The 20,879-nt window shown below is 40.1% G+C and overlaps 1 protein-coding gene across 1 annotated transcript in view; it reads left to right on the top strand.

The window, feature by feature from the left end:
* Positions 1 to 20,879, top strand: part of CACNA1B (calcium voltage-gated channel subunit alpha1 B) — a 283,004-nt gene that overhangs the window by 190,377 nt on the left and 71,748 nt on the right. Inside the window, exons 19-24 of the mRNA XM_063432933.1 lie at positions 368 to 430; positions 12,913 to 13,746; positions 14,862 to 15,043; positions 15,662 to 15,788; positions 16,945 to 17,074; positions 17,776 to 17,835. Coding sequence (XP_063289003.1) covers positions 368 to 430; positions 12,913 to 13,746; positions 14,862 to 15,043; positions 15,662 to 15,788; positions 16,945 to 17,074; positions 17,776 to 17,835 — 1,396 coding nt within the window. The remainder of the gene's footprint in view (positions 1 to 367; positions 431 to 12,912; positions 13,747 to 14,861; positions 15,044 to 15,661; positions 15,789 to 16,944; positions 17,075 to 17,775; positions 17,836 to 20,879) is intronic.

The following is a 20,879-nucleotide window of genomic DNA, read 5'->3' as shown; positions in this document are numbered from 1 at the left end:
TCTTCTTCGTACCATCCCCGGCTCCATTTCTTATTTTTGTCATTCTCACTTTCCCTTCCTCCTATATACTCCTATATGTAACCGCTTTCCTCCTTCCATTTGTCTTGCAGTAATCCACCCCCTCCCCGTTTCACCTTTCCTTCGGATCTTCCTACTCATTTAGTTGTCTGTCCTCCCCACCCCTTTTCTGACACGGTGGGAAGAATCAAAGCTTTATTCCAGGTTCTTTCAATGATGAAATACAATTTGGGATATTGTCATGTTCGGTTGCCTGTTGTGGGCTAAAGCGTTGATTTCTTTCCTTCACCCACATGTCTCTTATAGTTTGATATATTTTGTTTTTCACTTCTTTTTCTTGCATGTGCAGTTTTGTAAAGCAAACTCAAGGTGCAATATCTCGGAGCTCGTCCGTTTCCAACGTAAACTCACCGTGAGTTGCCCTCTGTTACGATATTCACTGTGTGAACTGAATTATCAATACCTGAAATATGCATAAATTTTATATATTTTTATATTTATATATATATATATATACGTATACAAAAAGCATATATATATATACATACACACACACACACACTTCTAATCCCCTCTTCTACATGAACCAGACATTCATTCTCTCTGTGGGCGACACTTGCTGTACACCGGGCTGAGCACTGAGAAGGTGCCTCATTGCTTCTAATCGTAGTATTCATCATGAGCTGTCCATCCCATCACTCCTCTTCCTCACTCATACTTCCCTTCACCATCCCTTTGTTCGCTATTGTCTTGCCCCTCCTTATTCTTCCCACCACCCTCCTCACTTTTTCTTCTTCAATCTTACATCCCCCTCCTCTTCCAATCTCACTATCACATCCCCCTTCTCTTCCAATCTCATTCTTTCCATCCCCCTCCTCTTCCAATCTCATTATTTCTATCCCCCTCCTCTTCCAATCTCATTCTTTCCATCCCCCTCCTTTTCCAATCTCACTCTTTCCACCCCCTTCTCTTCCAATCTCATTCTTTCCATCCCCCTCCTCTTCCAATCTCATTCTTTCTATCCCCCTCCTCTTCCAATCTCATTCTTTCCATCCCCCTCCTCTTCCAATCTCATTCTTTCCATCCCCCTCCTCTTCCAATCTCACTCTTTCCACCCCCTTCTCTTCCAATCTCATTCTTTCCATCCCCCTTCCTCTTCCAATCTCACTATTTCAATCCCCCTCCTCTTCCAATCTCACTCTTTCCATCCCCCTCCTCTTCCAATCTCATTATTTCAATCCCCCTCATCTTCCTATCTCACTCTTTCCATCCCCCTCCTCTTCCAATCTCATTCTTTCCATCCCCCTCCTCTTCCAATCTCACTCTTTCCATCCCCCTCCTCTTTCAATCTCACTCTTTCCATCCCCCTCCTCTTCCAATCTCATTCTTTCTATCCCCCTCCTCTTCCAATCTCATTCTTTCCATCCCCCTCCTCTTCCAATCTCATTCTTTCCATCCCCCTCCTCTTCCAATCTCACTCTTTCCACCCCCCTTCTCTTCCAATCTCACTCTTTCCATCCCCCTCCTCTTCCAATCTCATTATTTAAATCCCCCTCATCTTCCTATCTCACTCTATCCATCCCCATCCTCTTCCAATCTCATTCTTTCCATCCCCCTCCTCTTCCAATCTCACTCTTTCCATCCCCCTCCTCTTTCAATCTCACTCTTTCCATCCCCCTCCTCTTCCAATCTCATTCTTTCTATCCCCCTCCTCTTCCAATCTCATTCTTTCCATCCCCCTCCTCTTCCAATCTCATTCTTTCCATCCCCCTCCTCTTCCAATCTCACTCTTTCCACCCCCTTCTCTTCCAATCTCATTCTTTCCATCCCCCTTCCTCTTCCAATCTCACTATTTCAATCCCCCTCCTCTTCCAATCTCACTCTTTCCATCCCCCTCCTCTTCCAATCTCATTCTTTCCATCCCCCTCCTCTTCCAATCTCACTCTTTCCATCCCCCTCCTCTTTCAATCTCACTCTTTCCATCCCCCTCCTCTTCCAATCTCACTCTTTCCATCCCCCTCCTCTTCCAATCTCATTATTTCCATCCTCCTCCTCTTCCAATCTCACTCTTTCCATCCCCCTCCTCTTCCAATCTCATTCTTTCCATCCCCCTCCTCTTCCAATCTCATTCTTTCCATCCCCCTCCTCTTCCAATCTCACTCTTTCCATCCCCCTCCTCTTCCAATCTCACTCTTTCCATCCCCCTCCTCTTCCAATCTCATTATTTCCATCCCCCTCCTCTTCCGATCTCACTCTTTCCATCCCCCTCCTCTTCCAATCTCACTCTTTCCATCCCCCTCCTCTTCCAATCTCACTCTTCCCCCCTCCTTCTCTTCCAATCTCATTCTTTCCATCCCCTTCCTCTTCCAATCTCACTCTTTCCATCCCCCTCCTCTTCCAATCTCATTATTTCCATCCCCCTCATCTTCCTATCTCACTCTTTCCATCCCCCTCCTCTTCCAATCTCACTCTTTCCATCCCCCTCCTCTTCCAATCTCACTCTATCCACCCCCTCCTCTTCCAATCTCACTCTTTCCATCCCCCTCCTCTTCCAATCTCACTATTTCAATCCCCCTCCTCTTTCAATCTCACTCTTTCCATCCCCCTCCTCTTCCAATGTCACTCTTTCCATCCCCTTCCTCTTCCAATCTCACTCTTTCCACCCCCCTCCTCTTCCAATCTCATTATTTCCATCCCCCTCATCTTCCTATCTCCCTCTTTCCATCCCCCTCCTCTTCCAATCTCACTCTTTCCATCCCCCTCCTCTTCCAATCTCACTCTTTCCATCCCCCTCCTCTTCCAATTTCATTCTTTCCATCTCCCTCCTCTTCCAATCTCACTCTTTCCATCCCCCTCCTCTTCCAATGTCACTCTTTCAATCCCCCTCCTCTTCCAATCTCATTCTTTCCATCCCCTCCTCTTCCAATCTCACTCTTTCCATCCCCCTCCTCTTCCTATCTCACTCTATCCATCCCCTTCCTCTTCCTATCTCACTCTTTCCATCCCCCTCCTCTTCCAATGTCACTCTTTCCATCCCCCTCCTCTTCCAATCTCACTCTTTCCATCCCCCTCCTCTTCCAATCTCACTCTTTCCATCCCCCTCCTCTTCCAATCTCACTCTTTCCATCCCCCTCCTCTTCCAATCTCATTATTTCCATCCCCCTCCTCTTCCAATCTCACTCTTTCCATCCCCCTCCTCTTCCAATCTCACTCTTTCCATCCCCCTCCTCTTCCTATCTCACTCTATCCATCCCCCTCCTCTTCCAATCTCATTCTTTCCTTTATCGTGCTCTTCCTTAGTTTTTCTTCCCTCCTCTACCCCTTTCCTCACTCAGTCATCATTCACCTTTGTCTTCCTCACTTTCTCTTCCCATCCTCGTGATTTTTCATTTTCACATTCCTCTTCTATCCTCCCCTTCCCATTGGTCTTTTCTTTCATCACCATCTTCCTCTCCACTTGTCTTCTAATTACTTCTCTCCTCATTAGCTTTTAATGTTATGCATTTTTTTCCGATATTGCTTTCCCAACCACTCTCCCTAGTTCCTTCACTATCATTCTTTTTCCACCATGTTTCTCCTCACCTATGCTTCCCATATCCATCTATTTCCTGATGCTCTTCCTATGACCTTCTTCCTTTGGTCAGTTCTCCTCTCTCTTGCTCTTCCCATCCTTGTCATCTCCACTTTTTCTATAAATCACCCTAATTATCATAATCTTACTCCCTCATTTGCTCCTCCCATTACCCTCTCCCTCCTCATCCAATCTCCTCATCATCGTCATCATCTGCTATTCTCACCCCACAATACTTTGTTTATCCAAGCTCTTCATCATTTCACCATGTCATCTTCCTATCACCCAACAATTTGTCCTCAACTTTCATTATCTCCATAACACGTTCCTCCTTTTTCCCATTGCCATTCCGGCCGATCATATACTCACTTTCTTTTCTATTTTTGTTTTTTTGCTCTCACCCTTCACATTTCAATTAAATAGAGATAAATATATGCCATCGTTTATATGTTAGATTTTGTTCATTGCCAAGCACTGAGATTATTTTTTAATTTAAATTTTTTTTTTTCCATGTTATGCTGTGAATGTTTATTTTTCTGCAATTATGAAAATGTGTCTCTATATGTGTCTTCCTGATGAGCAATGTATCACACAGTGAAATGATTGGCAGCTGCGAGAAGCAAGTTTGTAAAATAATTAAAAATAAGAAGAGCATTTTAAACACTTTGATTTAACTATCAGCGTGCCAGACAGGTTGCTAATGCATTCCTCAAACCTCTGTCTTGCACAGGTTTACAGATATTTCGTAGTGCTGGAAGCCAGATTAACCCATGCTCTATTTAATGTACTCCTAAATTACTAAAGTGGACCTCTGTTTATAGTGTGTGAAATAAAATAAAAACATTTCACAACACTTACATTCTGTTAGCTGGATGGCAAATCAGTTTATAGATTTAGGTGATAAACATTTTTAAGGTTTATGCAAGGCAAGAGGCAGTTTATTTGCTATGGGCTCAGGTAATTAAAAAAACAAAAAAAAACTATTATGTATTTATTTATTTATTTATCTTGGGCTAATAAATGTGTTTTTAACCTGGCAAGCTTACTACATTCCCTTTCTGAGATGTAAAATATTTGCTGCATTTCGTTCATGTGATAAGAGAATTAAACAAAAGGATTTTATTATACGAAGTATAGCTCCATGACATAATGCTTATATTATGTTACATATTATAATTGGTATTTATATAGCGCCAACTTAATCCGCAGTGCTTTACAATATTATTATAATTATAATATAATTACATCTCAGATTAGGAATGTAGTTTAAGTATCAGTTCAAAAAGATGCAAAACAAAAATCGTTACTTTATTTTCCCCGTAACCTTTTTTTTTTTTCAATTTTTTCATTTGAATACTTTAATGTCACGAGGGGGCCGGGAACATAATTTAAAACCTCTTTTTTTCCTCAATCTATATATTTACATATTTTGTAACGTTCATTTTGATTTCTTAATGAGGAATCGTTTAAAAAAAAATGAATGCAATCAGATAGTTTCCATGCTGATTGTTCTTCAGTCATCAAAGTTTTATCCAGGCTTACGTTTTAATTTACATCTCGGTACATGCATACAGCACACTATTTATGTGCACAAACATTACATTTTTAACTTATCCACACAATATTAATAAGCTCTGCATAGGCAGCGTGATCTGGGATGATAGATACATTTTCCTTTGAGTTTGGTGATAAAAGTGTCTGTATTCTGATCGTAGGTTCCCAATGCATTCCTTGACAGGCCTGTGTGTGTCTGTCATTAATGGTCTGCCTGCTTGCCGCCCCTCCTGCCCTGTATCACGGTGATTGTCAGTCTTGTTTGTTGCTGTTTGTCACTGTCCTGTCTGCGCTGAGCCCCAGGTTTGAAGCTCTGTCAGTATCTGTTTGTGTGCTCACACTGCGGATCTGTTTTTATCACCTTCAGGGCAGAAAATGAAAGAATAAAACATGCGCTTGAATCCTCAATTACGTCAAAAGGTGCAAGGGCCATTATGCCCAAATAAGCAAGCGATGACCCTCGGATTCTGGACCGGGGAGGGTTCTAAGATATGTGATTAGCATATGTTCAGGTTCTTTTTGTTCCCTAACAAAGGTCTTCTGAAGAGCGATTCTTTCACTTAAAAATACGTCTTTTAAATTAACCCCTAAAGGACACAACTTCAGAAATAAAAGGGAATCATGACGGAATATTTCATGTGTCATGTGTCCTTACGGAGTTAAACATTTTACATTCATTCAAGTTTAGTGTCAAAACAAACTACTTGTGTTAACTCTTACAAAATGTTACACCTACACTAAAAGTTTCCATATTTTAATGCAGGTATTTCCATTTATTTTATCATTTTTAGAAAGGACATTTGTAGTAGAATGCCTTCACATGTTCGAACGTGAGTTTAACAAACCGTTTCAATGCTAGTTTATACCAAGAAATAGCTAGCGACCGATTAAAAAAATAAAGCAGGCTTTATTTTGCATTTAAACAAAAAAACATACTTGGTGGTTAAAAATTGCCCATTCTTTACTGTTCCCTAAATGAACAGATGAATGCGTTGTCAGTGACACGGAATATGTTGGTGCGTTATAAATGTACCTTCTACGCTTTCTAGACAGTAGCCTTTCTAGACTGAACTATCATGTGTCGATTAATATAGTCATCACCTATTTGGGATTCTGCACACCAAAAGTGAATGGAAAGTGAATTTCAACTAAAAATAAGTTTACAAAAAATGTAAATTAATTTTAAAATTACATTAAAACACAGTGAATAATCCTGTAGGACTAAATCTAAGATATTTTTTTGGGTTTAGTTATTTTGACCTACTTTTTTTTTTTTATTATTCTTTATTTTTGTGTACGGCAAAGGTTCACTCGGCTCTTAGGTATACTCAGGTGACTCTCTATGCTAAGTTTCGTGGGTCTGGTGAGATTTTGACCTACTATTAACATTGCTTAAATGAATACTTCTGACACACAGATCACTTCATGTTTCTGAAGTCTGCCAGACTGTCGTGTTTGTGACAGTTTATTAAAGTGCCAATTTCAACAGAAATCAACTTTTATAAAACTTCACCAAATCAGTCAGTCTGTGAGATGTTTTTCTGCTTCCATTAGCTCCACAGAGCTAACGGAAGTGGCAGGCTCGCTAGGCTAGCTAGCATCTGCCTTCAGCCCTTTTCAATGAGCTGCATGACTGCTCATTGAGAAGCATAGGACGTACAGCTTAAGGCTTAAGCATAGAGGCCTCTCATTGAGAAGCATAGGACGTACAGCTTAAGGCTTAAGCATAGAGGCCTCTCATTGAGAAGCCGCTGACTGATCATTTTTCAGGCACAGAGGAAAGTCTATGCTGTGCAAAGAGGGGAGGGACAACAGTTCTGCGTTTTTTGAAAGCTGATTTTTATACATACCCTCCAATCATCCTGTCCCCATCTCAAAGCTCCTCTCCTGAGACAAGTTAAAGAGCTTGCCTCCCTCACCAGCCAACTCGCCCCCATGGCTAGTTCCCAGTTCCACTCGCAGTTGCTCCATTTCACTGTCCCCTGTCAGGAATACCTTCACAGTTTCTCATGCCTTTTGAGCAGTGGTGCACACTGGTGATCCAACAATGGGTGGCTTAGGTTGAGGAAATGAGAGCCGTGGAGGAGATCAAGGCCTTCCTATACCAGAGACATGAGCTTTACCGCTCCACCTGGGACCGATCTCTGAATTTCCTGTATGGGGACATCTGGGGAATGGGGTGATGGGTTCTGGGGCCTCGGAGGGTTAGTAGCCCACTTTCTGTCTTTTAATCAAAAAGATTGACCAAAAAAAAAAAAAAAATCAATAGAGTGTTCCTTTAATAAATAAATAAAATTTTAGGATGTAATTGCCAAACTGCAAACTTAAAGGGTTACTCCAAAAACCATGAACCCTTCATGTATGTGCAGAGTTTCACTGTGCCAAGTTTAACCCATTGGCTGCTGGAGGTGTAACTAAAGTTCCAGGCTGACTAATGTAAATTATGTTTAAGATAAAAAATCTGTGACTAGACTGGAGAATTTTCTAGGTTAGCTATTCTTGCCTAAATTTCGCAGACAAGATTTAATCGGCTAAAATTCTGAGTTTAGTGAAAAACCCAAAAAGTAAAAAAAACGTTAGTCTGGTTCACATTCACTAAACAGTGAGATGAGGTCAGTTTACCTGTTTCCCCTTTCCCACTGCTTTCCAAATATGTTACTTTGGACTTTGATGCCCAGGTAGAACTACAGTCATGATTTTCTATCAGTCAGTCCTACCTTTTTTTTTTTTTTTTTATATATAGAGGGTGTCTCTCCAGACAGTGACTTCTGTGCAAGCAGTGCCTCCAAGCTGCCTCCGAGCAACTAATTGCACTGCCCTTGTTAAAGAAGCCAGCATCTCAAAAATAGACCTCATCAGTATGCAAATTACCCCGTTCTTCGCAGACTCCTACTGCGTCCGAATTCCTGAGTTTCAGCTCTCGCTGTGAGTTCTCTTCTTGCTCGCAGCAGGTACCCACAGCAGAAGGTGTGCGAGAGCTCGCAAATGGATTGAGTTCTTTTAAAGGGCCACTTAACTAATGGCCGTGATCACTCATTAAAACTGTCCTGTCATCTGCAAAGGGCTCAACATGAGAGAATATTGTGCAGAGTTGGCAACAATTTCATAGGTAAAAACCTCTGCCATCTAAAAGTAAAACTTTACATCAATCACTTTAACACAAAAAAAAAAAAAAAAAAAAACACAGCCCGTAGGTTGGGTTAATATTTTTTCCACTTGAAATTTTTTTTTTTTTTTAAAGTGGTTCTATATTTTTAAATTATTTTTATTAAAGCATTTGTATTCAAATTATCCATCTCTTTCCCGAGCAAATATAATTTTCCAGTAGCAATCGGACCTCCTCCTATTTTGTGGGGGCCAAAAGGTCTACACCCAAAGCCTGGCAAAGGATCATGGTAGCTGTAGTTCTACTGGAGCTGGGTATCTACTGTTTTGCCATCTCTGCATTAGGGCACAGGGTGGTGTTGACTTATATTGGTACTGCAGATGTTTGTAAACCTAAAGGCTTCCGGAGTCTGTTTATAATGAAGTTCACAAGTATTCGCAGTGCCAGGGTGAGCCATTACGGGTGGCTTTCGATGGAGAAGAAGACTTGTAAAATGTTTCAAGTATTTGCTTACTCTACAAATATGCAGTCATTCTTTAGCTGCCATGTGGCTCTGTCATTATTTTTCGTGGCTCCCAAGAGCTTTCAATCCCCTGGTACTCCTATGAATTCCTGGTGGATAAATAGACCCTGAAATCTCTATTCGAAATAAAAGAATAGATTATAACTAAATGTATTACACTGTCCTTAGATAAACTAATATACAGCACCTTTAACCAAATTGCTACTGATTGACAGCTAAGTGTTAAAGACACAGTAAACAATTATACCGAATAATAAAGTTAGACACACAGGTGTTTTCATAATAATAAAGTTAGATACAGGTGTTTCAACTAACAGTTAGTGAATGTCCGTCTAATCTTGGGATATGGCCGCTGTAGATCATCTGTATTTTGTAAAAGTTTGCTAATCTTACACATAGTGGAATTTCATTCAAAGACAAGTTTTGTACCAGATTGAGATTTAATGCCTATTGGGGATAGAACTAGGTCATACTTTATGCCTGCATGCCTGCACTAGGTCACCAAACTGCTCTATTTCATACACTGGTAATTAATTAGTTACAGAGTATCTACATAAACAACAGCGTAAATTGCACAAAGTTAACTTTAGTTTTAGATGCACATTCTCTACACCTAATTATGTTACATCTTTTTGTGTGCATCTCTGTATACGACACAATTGAATAAAATATTAAAAAAATCCCCCATAACTTCGAGCGATGCTCCATTTTCTTTTCAATGAATGTTAAAGACTTAGCAGCTGACATCACAATCCAGTTTAATCGTGGCATACTTAGGGCACACATTGCGTTGGAGGAGTAGAAATAGAAACATTGTTTCTCTTTTTCCTTCTTACACTAGCCTCTCACAGGTGTAGATATTGGAGCTTCTAACAGTGATTGACGGTGCCAATATGACGGCTCTGAGTTTCAAGATAAAGATATATACTATAGTGTGAATTTTCACATTTAGTTGTATTTTTTCAGATCCCACATATACCTTTTTCTGTTAAATACAGCAAAATAAGTAAATATAACCTCAAAAAATGCTTGGTAATGCAGTTCCCCGTTAATGACTAAATTTGGCATTGTTTGCAGAACACTAGGCAGTACTCTAGTGCCAGGGACAACTGGTGGGGGCATAGCTCTGCTCGGTATTTTGCTTTGTGCCCTGGTTTTTATTCTGTGTGTTTCCTGCGCTGACAAAAATTCATTATTATCCTGCTTTCTTTCTTCCTTTCATTCTTGAAGGATTTAATCCCAGTTCTCTCAAATGGAGTCATTTGTTCACAAATAATTCATTTGGGAAATGTGCCTTAAACAGCATGAAAACCAGTGAATGGTATTTCAATAATATATCCCCTACCAGGAATAGCTAAGCTTTTTTCTACTTCGCAAAAATCCCTCATCAAACACTGTAAAGGATGGGTATTAGGGCTGACGGGGATTATAACACACACTAATTATTATGAGTAACATGATAGTCTGGGGCCCGAGTTTCTCTACATGCATTGAAATCTCAGGTGACAGAAGCCTTAGCTAACAGTGCACTTGTGGCAATTATGAAAAACTGACATTTTACAGAGCTGGAATAAGCAGATAGAAAAAATTTTTTTTCTTTGGGTGGTACGTTGATGATATCTAACAGTGATGCTATAGGTTTTTTAAAAGGTGTTACTGCAGTCAGCATAGGAACGATGACAGAGTTTTTATCGAATCATTGTCTTGCAGCTTTACTATTACCCAAATTAATTAGCTTCCTTTCTAGGTCTTAACCTTAAATCTTTTTTTAATCTTATTAGTATCTTTTATGTAATACGTGCTCACTATACGCATACGCACAAGATGCTACCAAGGAGCTTGTCCATGCTCTAGTAATTTCCCGCATGGATTACTGTAACCCTCTCCTGATTGGTCTCCCCAAAAGCCGTACTGCCCCGCTACAGTCTGTAATGAATGCTGCAGCTAGACTGATTTTCCTATCCAGTCGGTCCTCTCACACCTCGCCCCTCTGCCAGTCCTTACATTGGCTCCCTGTATCCTATAGGAGTCAATTCAAAGTGCTAACCCATACATTTAAAGCACTGAACAATTCCAGCCCCTCTTATATCTCTTCACTGATCCAGAGGTATGCCCCTCCTCGTACCCTCCGCTCTGCCCGCGACCACCTCCTGACCGCTGCTCGCACCCGTACGGCCAACTCACGCTTGCAGGACTTCTCACGGGCGGCTCCTCTCCTATGGAATAACTTGCCTACTGCCATCAGACTCTCCCCTAGCCTTCAATCATTTAAGAAGGGCCTTAAATCCCATCTCTTCAGGAAAGCGTATGGCCTCCCAGAGTAATCTCTCCCTTACATACCTGTCCCTATGGAATAGTGCTTTGCTCTCTCCTCCAGCTCTGCTTCACTCCTACTTGATATTTCCTATCCTAATGTTTCTAATACCCCACCTCCTATAGACTGTAAGCTCATTTGAGCAGGGTCCTCTTCAACCTATTATTCCTGTCAGTTTTCTTGTAATTGTCTTATTTATTGTTACATCCCCCCCCTCTCAAAATATTGTAAAGCGCTACGGAATCTGTTGGCGCTATATAAATGGCAATAATAATAATAATAATAATACGTAAGCAGTATTGAAGAAGGTTAAACGGTCTGATAGTTTCTCCATGAGCTTATTCCTTTTGGTGAATTTCAATTATTCTTTACAAAAAGAAAATGGCGAGCATTGTTGGTATATTAGCATTATTTGCCCTTATACCTTTATTGACACTGGTCCGGAGAGCAATTTTGTGTTATAGGTAACACCACTGCATAGACGCAGTTATTTTTCCAAATTGCTATTATTTATAGAATTGTCTAATTACTATGATTTGGGTTTTTCACCTATGGAATAACGATTCAATCTAAACATGCTAATTAACTAGTTATGGTGCCTAGAATTGGGCCTTATCCAAATTATACAGTTAAAATAGCTGCTGTGTCGTAAAGGTTCCAGAAGGATACAAAATATCTTATAAACACACCTGTGTTCCCTTTCTATAAGGAAAGACAGACAGTTATCTAAAACCAAAACAACTGCCTGTCTTCCCTTAGATAAAGGAAGAGCAGACCTTGACCTCAAGCCACCTAAAGTTGGGGTTCATTCCTCTGCAAATATAATTTTAGCAGTAATAACGTAGTCTATTTGCAAATCATCAAGTTATTTAGAGAACTTGACACATTCAGAAAAGATACCTTCCTCGAGGAATCAATTTTCTGGGGGAAGTCAGAAGTACTTGGCAAAATTAACATGGTATCCTGCAGAGCAAGAACTTAGCAATTATTGAGTTGCAAGTGAATTTCGCCGAGTACCTGTGTTGATGAGTTTTGGCTGCCAAATTCATAAACATCAATAGTGAAATTTGAAGAATTCTGCAGCTAGACTAGATAAGAGTTAGTATAATCTTGCTCCAGCTATCAGAACCCCCTGTGACATTAGTAGAATGTTGGGTGGGAAGATGGAATAGGAAGACTCCAGCTTCCCGCCGATGATGAATATAGGAAGAGACTAGTCCACTTAGATTTGTTGCTTTGACCATTACAAATAGCATTACCTTTTTGTTATATGTTGCTTCTGGCTAATTGATTTAATTTCCTGAATGTAGAGCAATATAATTTTGTTTAACCAAATATAAGATAATAGAAACCATACTCTTTCTGCTCTCTATTTATTGTTTTCCCTTTCAATTCCCTCTTATCATCGTCACATCTTCAAACCATTGACCACCAACTCTTGCTTTCATTGATCTCAGCTTTACACAACTTGTCTGATTCAAAGCTTTGGTTTTATTTCTTGCTTTGGTTTCGTTCTCTCTGTTGATTATAGTTTTTCAATTATCTCCATTCTCACTCCATGTGACTCAAGTCTTAATTGTCTCGTTTGATAAAAATACACTCCCTGTCCAATTAAGTCATAACTGGCCTTCTGTTGTTCACATCTAATATTCACTTGTTGCAAAGTAATCATTATTTGTTTTTGTATACTACACACTAGTTTGATTTTTTTGTTGTTGTTTTTTTTTCCATGTTCCATTATGTTCATATTTATTTTTCTCTATATGTTCTTCCGGTAAATTCCATTGTCTGATTCTTTAACTTCCTGACTTCCGTCTTCATTTCAGCAGACAGCAGAATTCAACTAAATGTCGCTCAGTATGGGAACAGCGCACCACTCAAATCCGCATGCATAATTTCCGTGCAAGTTGTGAAGCCCTGTACAGCGAGTTAGAACCAGAAGATCGCGTGCGCTATGCCACCAACCTGCGTCTAAGGCCAGATATGAAGAGCCACATGGATCGACCACTGTTGGTGGACCAACAGGACTCTGTAGAAACAAAAGATGGTAGCCCAGAAGCACCTCCCCTGAATGAATTAGAACCAGGTCCTGGGGCTCCTACTGAGCAACCTCAACGTAAACAGCACCGACACCGAGAGAGGGGAGGTGGTGATACAAATGGTGGTGGTCGAGAAAATGGGAACAATAATGGAGATTCAGGCAGTAATGATAGAGAGGAACGTCATCACCAAAACAGGAGTCGTAGTAAAGAAGGGGAAGGTGGAAAGGAATCAGGTAGAGGAGAGTGTAACCGTAGTCAAGAAAGGGGAAAGCGACACCACCGGAGGGCGTCCCCTGAGGACGGGACAGAGAGGGAACATCGACATCACCGCACTCACCGACACTCAGCTGAAAGGCAAGGAAAAGAGGGCAATGGACAACCGACCTCTGGAAGTAAAGGTGAGCGTAAATCCCGACACAGAGGCGGGGGCTCCAGGTCTGGCAACAGAGAAGCTGACGGGAATAATCGGGGAATGGGAGAAAATGGTGAAGAACCTCATCGCCCTCGGCATCGAGGAAGACATAAAGCACTTTCTACTTATGATACAGATGATAAACGAGATAACAATAACCATGAAGGAGAAGATGGGGAGAAAGAACATCGGAACCACAGGACCAGGTAAGTCTACAAAATCTGACATATTGCGCAATCTCTTTGTCAATTCAGGACAGCACTGTCAAACTCAAGGCCTCCGGAGCTACAAACTGGGCCAGAATTTTTGGATTCCTCTGCTTTAACATAGGTATGCTAACAATTTCCTTCAAACAACCTGTGTTGAATCAGGGTATCCAGGATTGTTTTTGGCCTCCAAGACCTGGAGTTTAACATCCCATATAAAAATATTTGTGTAATAATGTAATAACTATAATGCGCATTGCTCATAAAATAAAACAATAATTTGCATATATCTCAATAGGTTTAAGCAGTTGCAATATATATAAACGTATTATTTGAGATTAAACAATGTTTTTTATCAAAGCAGCCTAAAAACCTTTTAAAAAGTACGGTACCCATTTCTGCAACAAACCGTACGTGCTTCTATTTGTCACGATGAATGTCGTATTACGGTACATTTTTCTTAATGTTTGTAAATGGGTCCAGTGAGTTGAAGGTTTCAGTGTACTGTTTAGATAACAAAACCCCAATGACATAAATTCAGCCTGTCACTGAGCAATGAATTTCCCTACCCACAGTTTATTCACTAATGCGAGAAAAATGGTGAATTGAAATCCAAATGGAAAAATTTAGTCAATATATCCAAGTAGTGACTCTAGTTGAATTGGATAACTTTTTTCCAACTTATGGAATAAACTGGAGCTGCACTCTCGGTCTTCAAATGCAAAAAGTTCTTTATTTATGATGAAATAAATAATTTTTTGCATTTGAAGACCGAGAGTGCAGCTCCAGTTTATTCCATATGTACAACAATCCCCTGAAGCCTGGCACCCGGCAAGTACAAGCCATTTTGGCTTGAATATACTATTTAGCTTGAGTGCAAGGATGTCTGTTTTTTTTGTTTTTCCCAACTTAGCTATGTTGGTCTAAATTTTGCAGTTCAGTTTGTAATTCACCTTCTGGTTAATATGTTTTAGGTCAAAAGTATTTCTAGGATAATAATAATTTTACTATATTAATTAATTGGCGAGAGCAGAGGATTCTGGCCCTATGGTGTATCCAAATTAAATTTCTCCTTGAACAAAGGAAAATATTAATACTGAATCTCTTTACTGCAGGGAGAGCCGTAACGAGGCTGAAGGTCCTGTCTGTGGGCTGCAACAGCTGCCAGAGCAGCCAGAAGATGCAGACAATCAGAAGAATGTGAACAGGATGTCCCAGCCTCATCCCGACCGCGCCAGCACCGTAACCATTCCAGTGACCATCACAGCCCCACCGGGAGAAAGTGCCGTCATACCAAGTGAGACCTTCCTTCACACCACCAGCAGAACATCTGCTCAATCCACCAAAAGATCAAGCACTCAAATTCTTGGGGAACATCAACTCATTGAGCCACAGGAGCACACACTCAGTATCAGCAGGGCTTCTTCTAATTTACGCACCACTCACACGCAGAGAAACTTTTCTACAAAAGATCACAGAGCACCAACACAGTCTGCCAGAGGAGCACACACTAACACCTCTCTTAGAACACTCATTCATTCCACCAGGTTATCACACACTCGTACCTCCAGATTAGCATTTACTAAATCAGTGCCCACTCAATAAGCCATAAGTAAATACTAATACAATCAATCCCCTAACGACATGTACTTACAGAGTGGAGTGTGTACTTACAGAGCAGAGTGTGTGCTCCAGGGCTTCGACCTCATGTGTTTTAATAACCAGTTATATCAACTTCATTAAAAAGCTGCCGGTTCACACTACTCGAGGGAATAATCTGAGTTGGATTTGTTCTCAGGATGTCACTAGGACTTCATTCAAGCAATATATTGATCAGTGATTGAAGAAATATCGGATTCAATAAGAGACAGACTTTCACACAAATTAATGTCGAACATTTCCTCATCTCTTACAGTGAACAACGTAGAGTTTGATGTGAAGTCTGAGGAGAAGAAGGAGATGGAGGCGGACGACCTGACCAAAAATGGACCAAAGCAGATTCTGCCTTACAGCTCCATGTTCATATTTAGCTCCACCAACCCGTGAGTACAGTGCCAATATAATGATGGTTATTAAACGAACACTCTTCCACTTTAAGAATAAAATTCAGTGGAGTGTTTCTTTAATTCTTATTCTTAAACCTTAAGAATAAAGCAAACTCCTCTTCCATTACCTGTTGGTGGTTCTTTATAGAATACCCCATAAGAGGTCTGCATGGAGATTACTCGTTAAGGGTTTTCTTTATTTATGGTTAAACATAAAAAAACACAGACAAGAACGCTTGCATCAATAAACAAGTACCTCTCCTGCACAACTTCTTTTAGAGTGCACCTCCTTTAATTATTGGTACCCTCATGCCCAGTTCCCCAGGTGAGCTTACTAAAAAAGGTTTCACCTCTGACCGGAAAAAAATGAGATCACTGTGGTACTTAAAATCTCAATCCTTTATTAGCAAAATGTAAAATATTAATGTAACTACGTACAGTGAAGAAAGGGATAATTTTTGTGCTAGCAGCATAATCTACGCGTTGTGTGCATTAGGCACAATATTTCGAAACACCTAAACGTACCTCGGATGTAAATGTGATTTATGGCTGGCTTTTGCTCTGCCCCCACCCTGGCTGTTATGCCCCTGATATCAGCTTTCAGTTTGGACCCAGGGGCTTCTAATATGTGCATCAAGTTATCTCACCACCTGAGTGGGTTCGCTTATTCAAAGTTTTCCCTTAAATCAAAAATTAAGGAGAAACTAAGAAGGGAATTGGAAATATGCCAAAATTAGATGTACACATTCTCCAACTCAGCAATATTTGCAACTTGGTAAATAAGTCCTAGAATGCGCATGCCCGTGTCATTTGCCCATTATTGTCAGTTTGCAATGCATTGCAAACATGTCTGGCATTTATGTAGTGCTAATATTGCCGGTTGCTTGTCCCTTTCTATCCATTCTATACGTGCAGATTATCCTGCACAAAGATGGCAGAAGATGTTAAGTACAATCATCAGTGGGCTTTTCTATGACAATTACAATTATTAATGTAGCACTAACATATTCTGCAGCGCTGTACAATAGCTAAACAAGAAGAACAATTGAATTTAACAAAAGATGTATGTTGAAGAGATTGCAATCTATTTCACCAAAATGGCTGAATTACGGTGTGTTTACAATTTTCCCTTTTTTTGTTTTAACTATCGCAGAGTCCGTCGCCTCTGCCATTACATTGTTAACATGCGATACTTCGAGATGGTAATCCTCATCGTGATCACATTGAGCAGCATCGCTTTGGCCGCAGAGGACCCTGTGCATTCGGACTCCCCTCGCAATGATGTGGGTATCACAACGTGGTTATTAGAAATATGGTATTATGGGATGATGCGCTACAGCTGCTTACATGCCATTTTTTTATACCTGTGCGTGATTTAGTAATGCTTACCTGGAGAATGTAGAGAAGGGGCTCACACGTTACAGTGTTTTGGTTAGGGAATGATAGTCATATATTATTATTTACTATCACTTTTCAGAGTTTCTGTCTGATCTCTCTCCGGGAATTTGTAGACAATCAGAAAGCCAGAGAGACAAACAGTAAAACAGACAAATAAAGTGATGAATCAGTGGATTTTAAGTTAGACAGACAGGGCTGTTAATATATGGAATCTGCTAACAAGTGAAGCAGTTACTTCTGATTGAGTCAGTACTTAAGATTGCCATTTACAGCAAAAATAAAAAGGCACACAGTGTTATAACAATGAAATCCAACTCTGTTAATGCTCGTATAGGAAACAGTCAATCTCGGAAAACTAAATGTGACCGGTTTGCGGCAAAGTTGGAAAATGTAATATGGAGAAGTAGGTTTGGCCTTCTTCTAAATCAGCACTTAGTGCTTAAAAAGCTGGTGGATTTTGAGTAGCTCACGCTGTCGTTCACACCTTTGTCGCGCATGACGGTCAGTTTGTAATAAGTCATAATAAGTCACAGAGCCTCAGCTCGACTCATCACCCTCACTGATCTGAAATAACTCTGAATTATAGGTCCTGAAATACATGGATTACATCTTTACTGGGGTCTTCACATTTGAGATGGTGATAAAGGTAAGTGCTCACCATCCGAAGATTTTTAATTCATGTTTAAATCACAAACTGGTTCTTTCATGATGGTGGGAATGTCAAATTCCATGAAATAAAAAGGATGTCACTTTATATATTTTTTTTATTTGATCTCAGTTGGTGTTGCATAACATTTCTTCACTCGTCTTACTCTAAATAAATGAAGGTCAATGAGTCTATTAGAACATAATTAATTAGTCCAGTAAGGTGCGGGAACAGAAAGTCGCACGGTCACCTATAACACCAAGTGCCCTTTAGGGTCATCAGATTTAAATGCAGCTTCCTGTCAATCAGGTCTGGAAAGTGCTCCCCTGCAGTATGTTGAACTAATGGGGAGCACAAGAATTCTACGTATTTTCTGACCTATGAAACAGAATGCAGAATTCATAATCTTACACAAAAAACAACGGCTGATTTGACAAATCTGACTCCAGAGAAGGAAATCTAGTACGTTTACTGTAACGTTTTACTAATCGTTATATTAGTACTGTTTATTAGTGCTGGATGTAATGCTCTAAGTGTTTTTTGCCCACTTAAATGGTTACTACCATTTACCACGACCACTTCAGTGATTTGAAGTGGGCATGGGGCATGGAGTCTATTTGTGCATTGTTTCACTATGATACACAGCAAATACAGAGTCTAACCCCTCTGTTGCCTGAGGTTTAACTTCACCTCTGGACATGCCATTAGGCTATCATCAGCCAAATTTCTTTGTACAGAATGTCTTTCAGTGGCTGAGCGTGGTAAGGACTCAGAAACTCATCACCAAACCAGCAGGGAGCCTCGGAGCCCAGCGGGGAGCCAGTTAAAAGGGCAAATAGATAAGTCATAAAATCATTGGTAAACAGTTAGCCCCTATACAGGGGAACAAGATCAGGGTACTCCTAACATCAGAGGTGGAACAAATGTACAAAGGCCCCAAGTGTAAGAAACTTTTTGGGGGGCCCTCCCTCTAGTGCAAAGTTGGTGAAAATATAGATTACCATCTGTTGTACAACATTTGAGTGTAGTATTGGTGTTTAAATGTAGGGGTGTTTTTGTAGTTAATTTTGGCGCATGAATGCAAGTATGTGTTTGTATGTTATGTTTGCAATTGATTGCTGGGATGTATGCACACACACACACACACACACATGCTCAGATACACACTGACACATACACACACATTCAGAAAGACAGACACACACACAGTCACTGGTATATGCACACACACTGCCAAAGACATAGATATACACACTGACACAGACAGGTAATCATTTTCATGTTATTAGCCACATTCCTGTTAACATAACTTTTGTGTGCAGGAAGGTGACTTGCTCGGATCTTGGTGTCTGAGGCTGATAGGAGTGTGGGCTCTCATCTTGCTTCTCTCCTCCCATGCTGCCCATGCCTCCTCTTACACGGCTCCCTGTATATCTGGAAGGAAATTACAGGTTCACTCCAGGCTGTCGATACTACAATAGCTGCACCGGTGGTAGTTCCGCTGCTGCCTCACATCATTATGCCGCTTAGAGTAACGCTTTAACCATCCCCGTTATTGGCCATTAGCTTAATCAGTCATGTTTAAAAATAAATTTATTTTTTGTTTTCTCTCGTACTTTTTTCACCATTGTTTTTATTAAGCAGCAGTTACAGAGCTTCCACAGTGTATCAAAGTCCGCATCCCTTAATTAACATTTTCTCCTGCCTTCCTTTCCTATAGATTAATTAAAACCTCAGCAGTTCTGAGAATTAGATGTTCTGCACATTTACTAATTACAATATGAAAAGTGCTATTTAAAGAAAAATGTGGAAAAAAAATAAAAAAAGAATGTTATGCATAATTACCTTTGTAAAATCCATAGTTTCTGCTGCAGCCAGAGTCCACAGCTTCTTAACCTGGGGAATTTCCAGTGGAACCTGGAGTAAGACCCCATCCATCATATCAAGAAGAACGTCACGGCAAAATTTTGTCTTAATTTAACTACTTTACTAATGACGAGCAGGAGGATGTAAATTTGTATAATAAAACAGTAAAAGTAATGTGACATCCAACAGTGTCAAACAATTAGGGTCCCAACAAAACAAAACAAAACAAAACACAGACATCACAAAAAACAATAACCCAATTTAATGATTGGGAGGTGGTTGGGAGTGTATGTAGAATGCCTCTACAACAGTGCTCCTCAACCCTCTCCTCAAGGCACACCTAACAGTCCAGGATTTCGGGATTACCCAGTGTGTCTTTAAAAAAAAAAATCCTGGACTGTTAGGTGTGCCTTGAGGAGAGGGTTGAGGAGCACTGCTCTACAACATTGAGTTAGCAGGTCACCCAACTGCCCTTTTTTTGAAGGGACAGCCCTGATTTTAGAGTCCTGTTCCGCCATCCCAAATTAGATGCCTGGTGCCCCGCATCCAGGGACAACAGGGGAGGACAGAACGAGTGCCTAATTAGACGTGCCCGCACTGTATAGTGGGCACTTGGACCCTGCAAAGAGCGTTTCATCATTGTTCCTGTAAGAAGAGGGCCAGCCAGGGAGGATGTGTTTTAGCCAAACATGCTTTGAGTCATTTAAAAATTACTTAATTTTTATGGTACTTTAAGTGGTAATTTTGTATTTTTATATATTTATTTTTTTACGTTTCGTGTCTCTTTAATCATTTTGCTTCTGAACTTTGAAATACGGAAACCCAAGAATTATATTTATCTTCCAAGTTCATAATGGATCTATTAAAAAACTATCCCCCTGATCGCAACCTAACGTGTAAATTTGAACAGGAAGCTGAGTCTTTCATAATAATCACCTTGTCAGAATTTATAACGTAATTTCAGCTGCATAGATTAATTTTTTTTTTAAGTTCTTATATAATGCCCACGGGAGACATTTATTATTTTTATTACAGAGTTCTAAAATGTTTTTTCCTCTAAGATTTATATGTTTTTTCAGACTGGCTTAAAAATACTTTTGTTTCAAGGTGAAGTAACTATATGTATAGTAATTATAATATATAAATAATGACGTTTTAATCATCACTGTTTGCCACTA

The sequence above is a fragment of the Pelobates fuscus genome, chromosome 9, assembly GCF_036172605.1.
Source record: "Pelobates fuscus isolate aPelFus1 chromosome 9, aPelFus1.pri, whole genome shotgun sequence".
Classification (NCBI taxonomy): Eukaryota; Metazoa; Chordata; class Amphibia; order Anura; family Pelobatidae; genus Pelobates; species Pelobates fuscus.
This window is presented reverse-complemented; position numbering and strand designations above follow the sequence as displayed.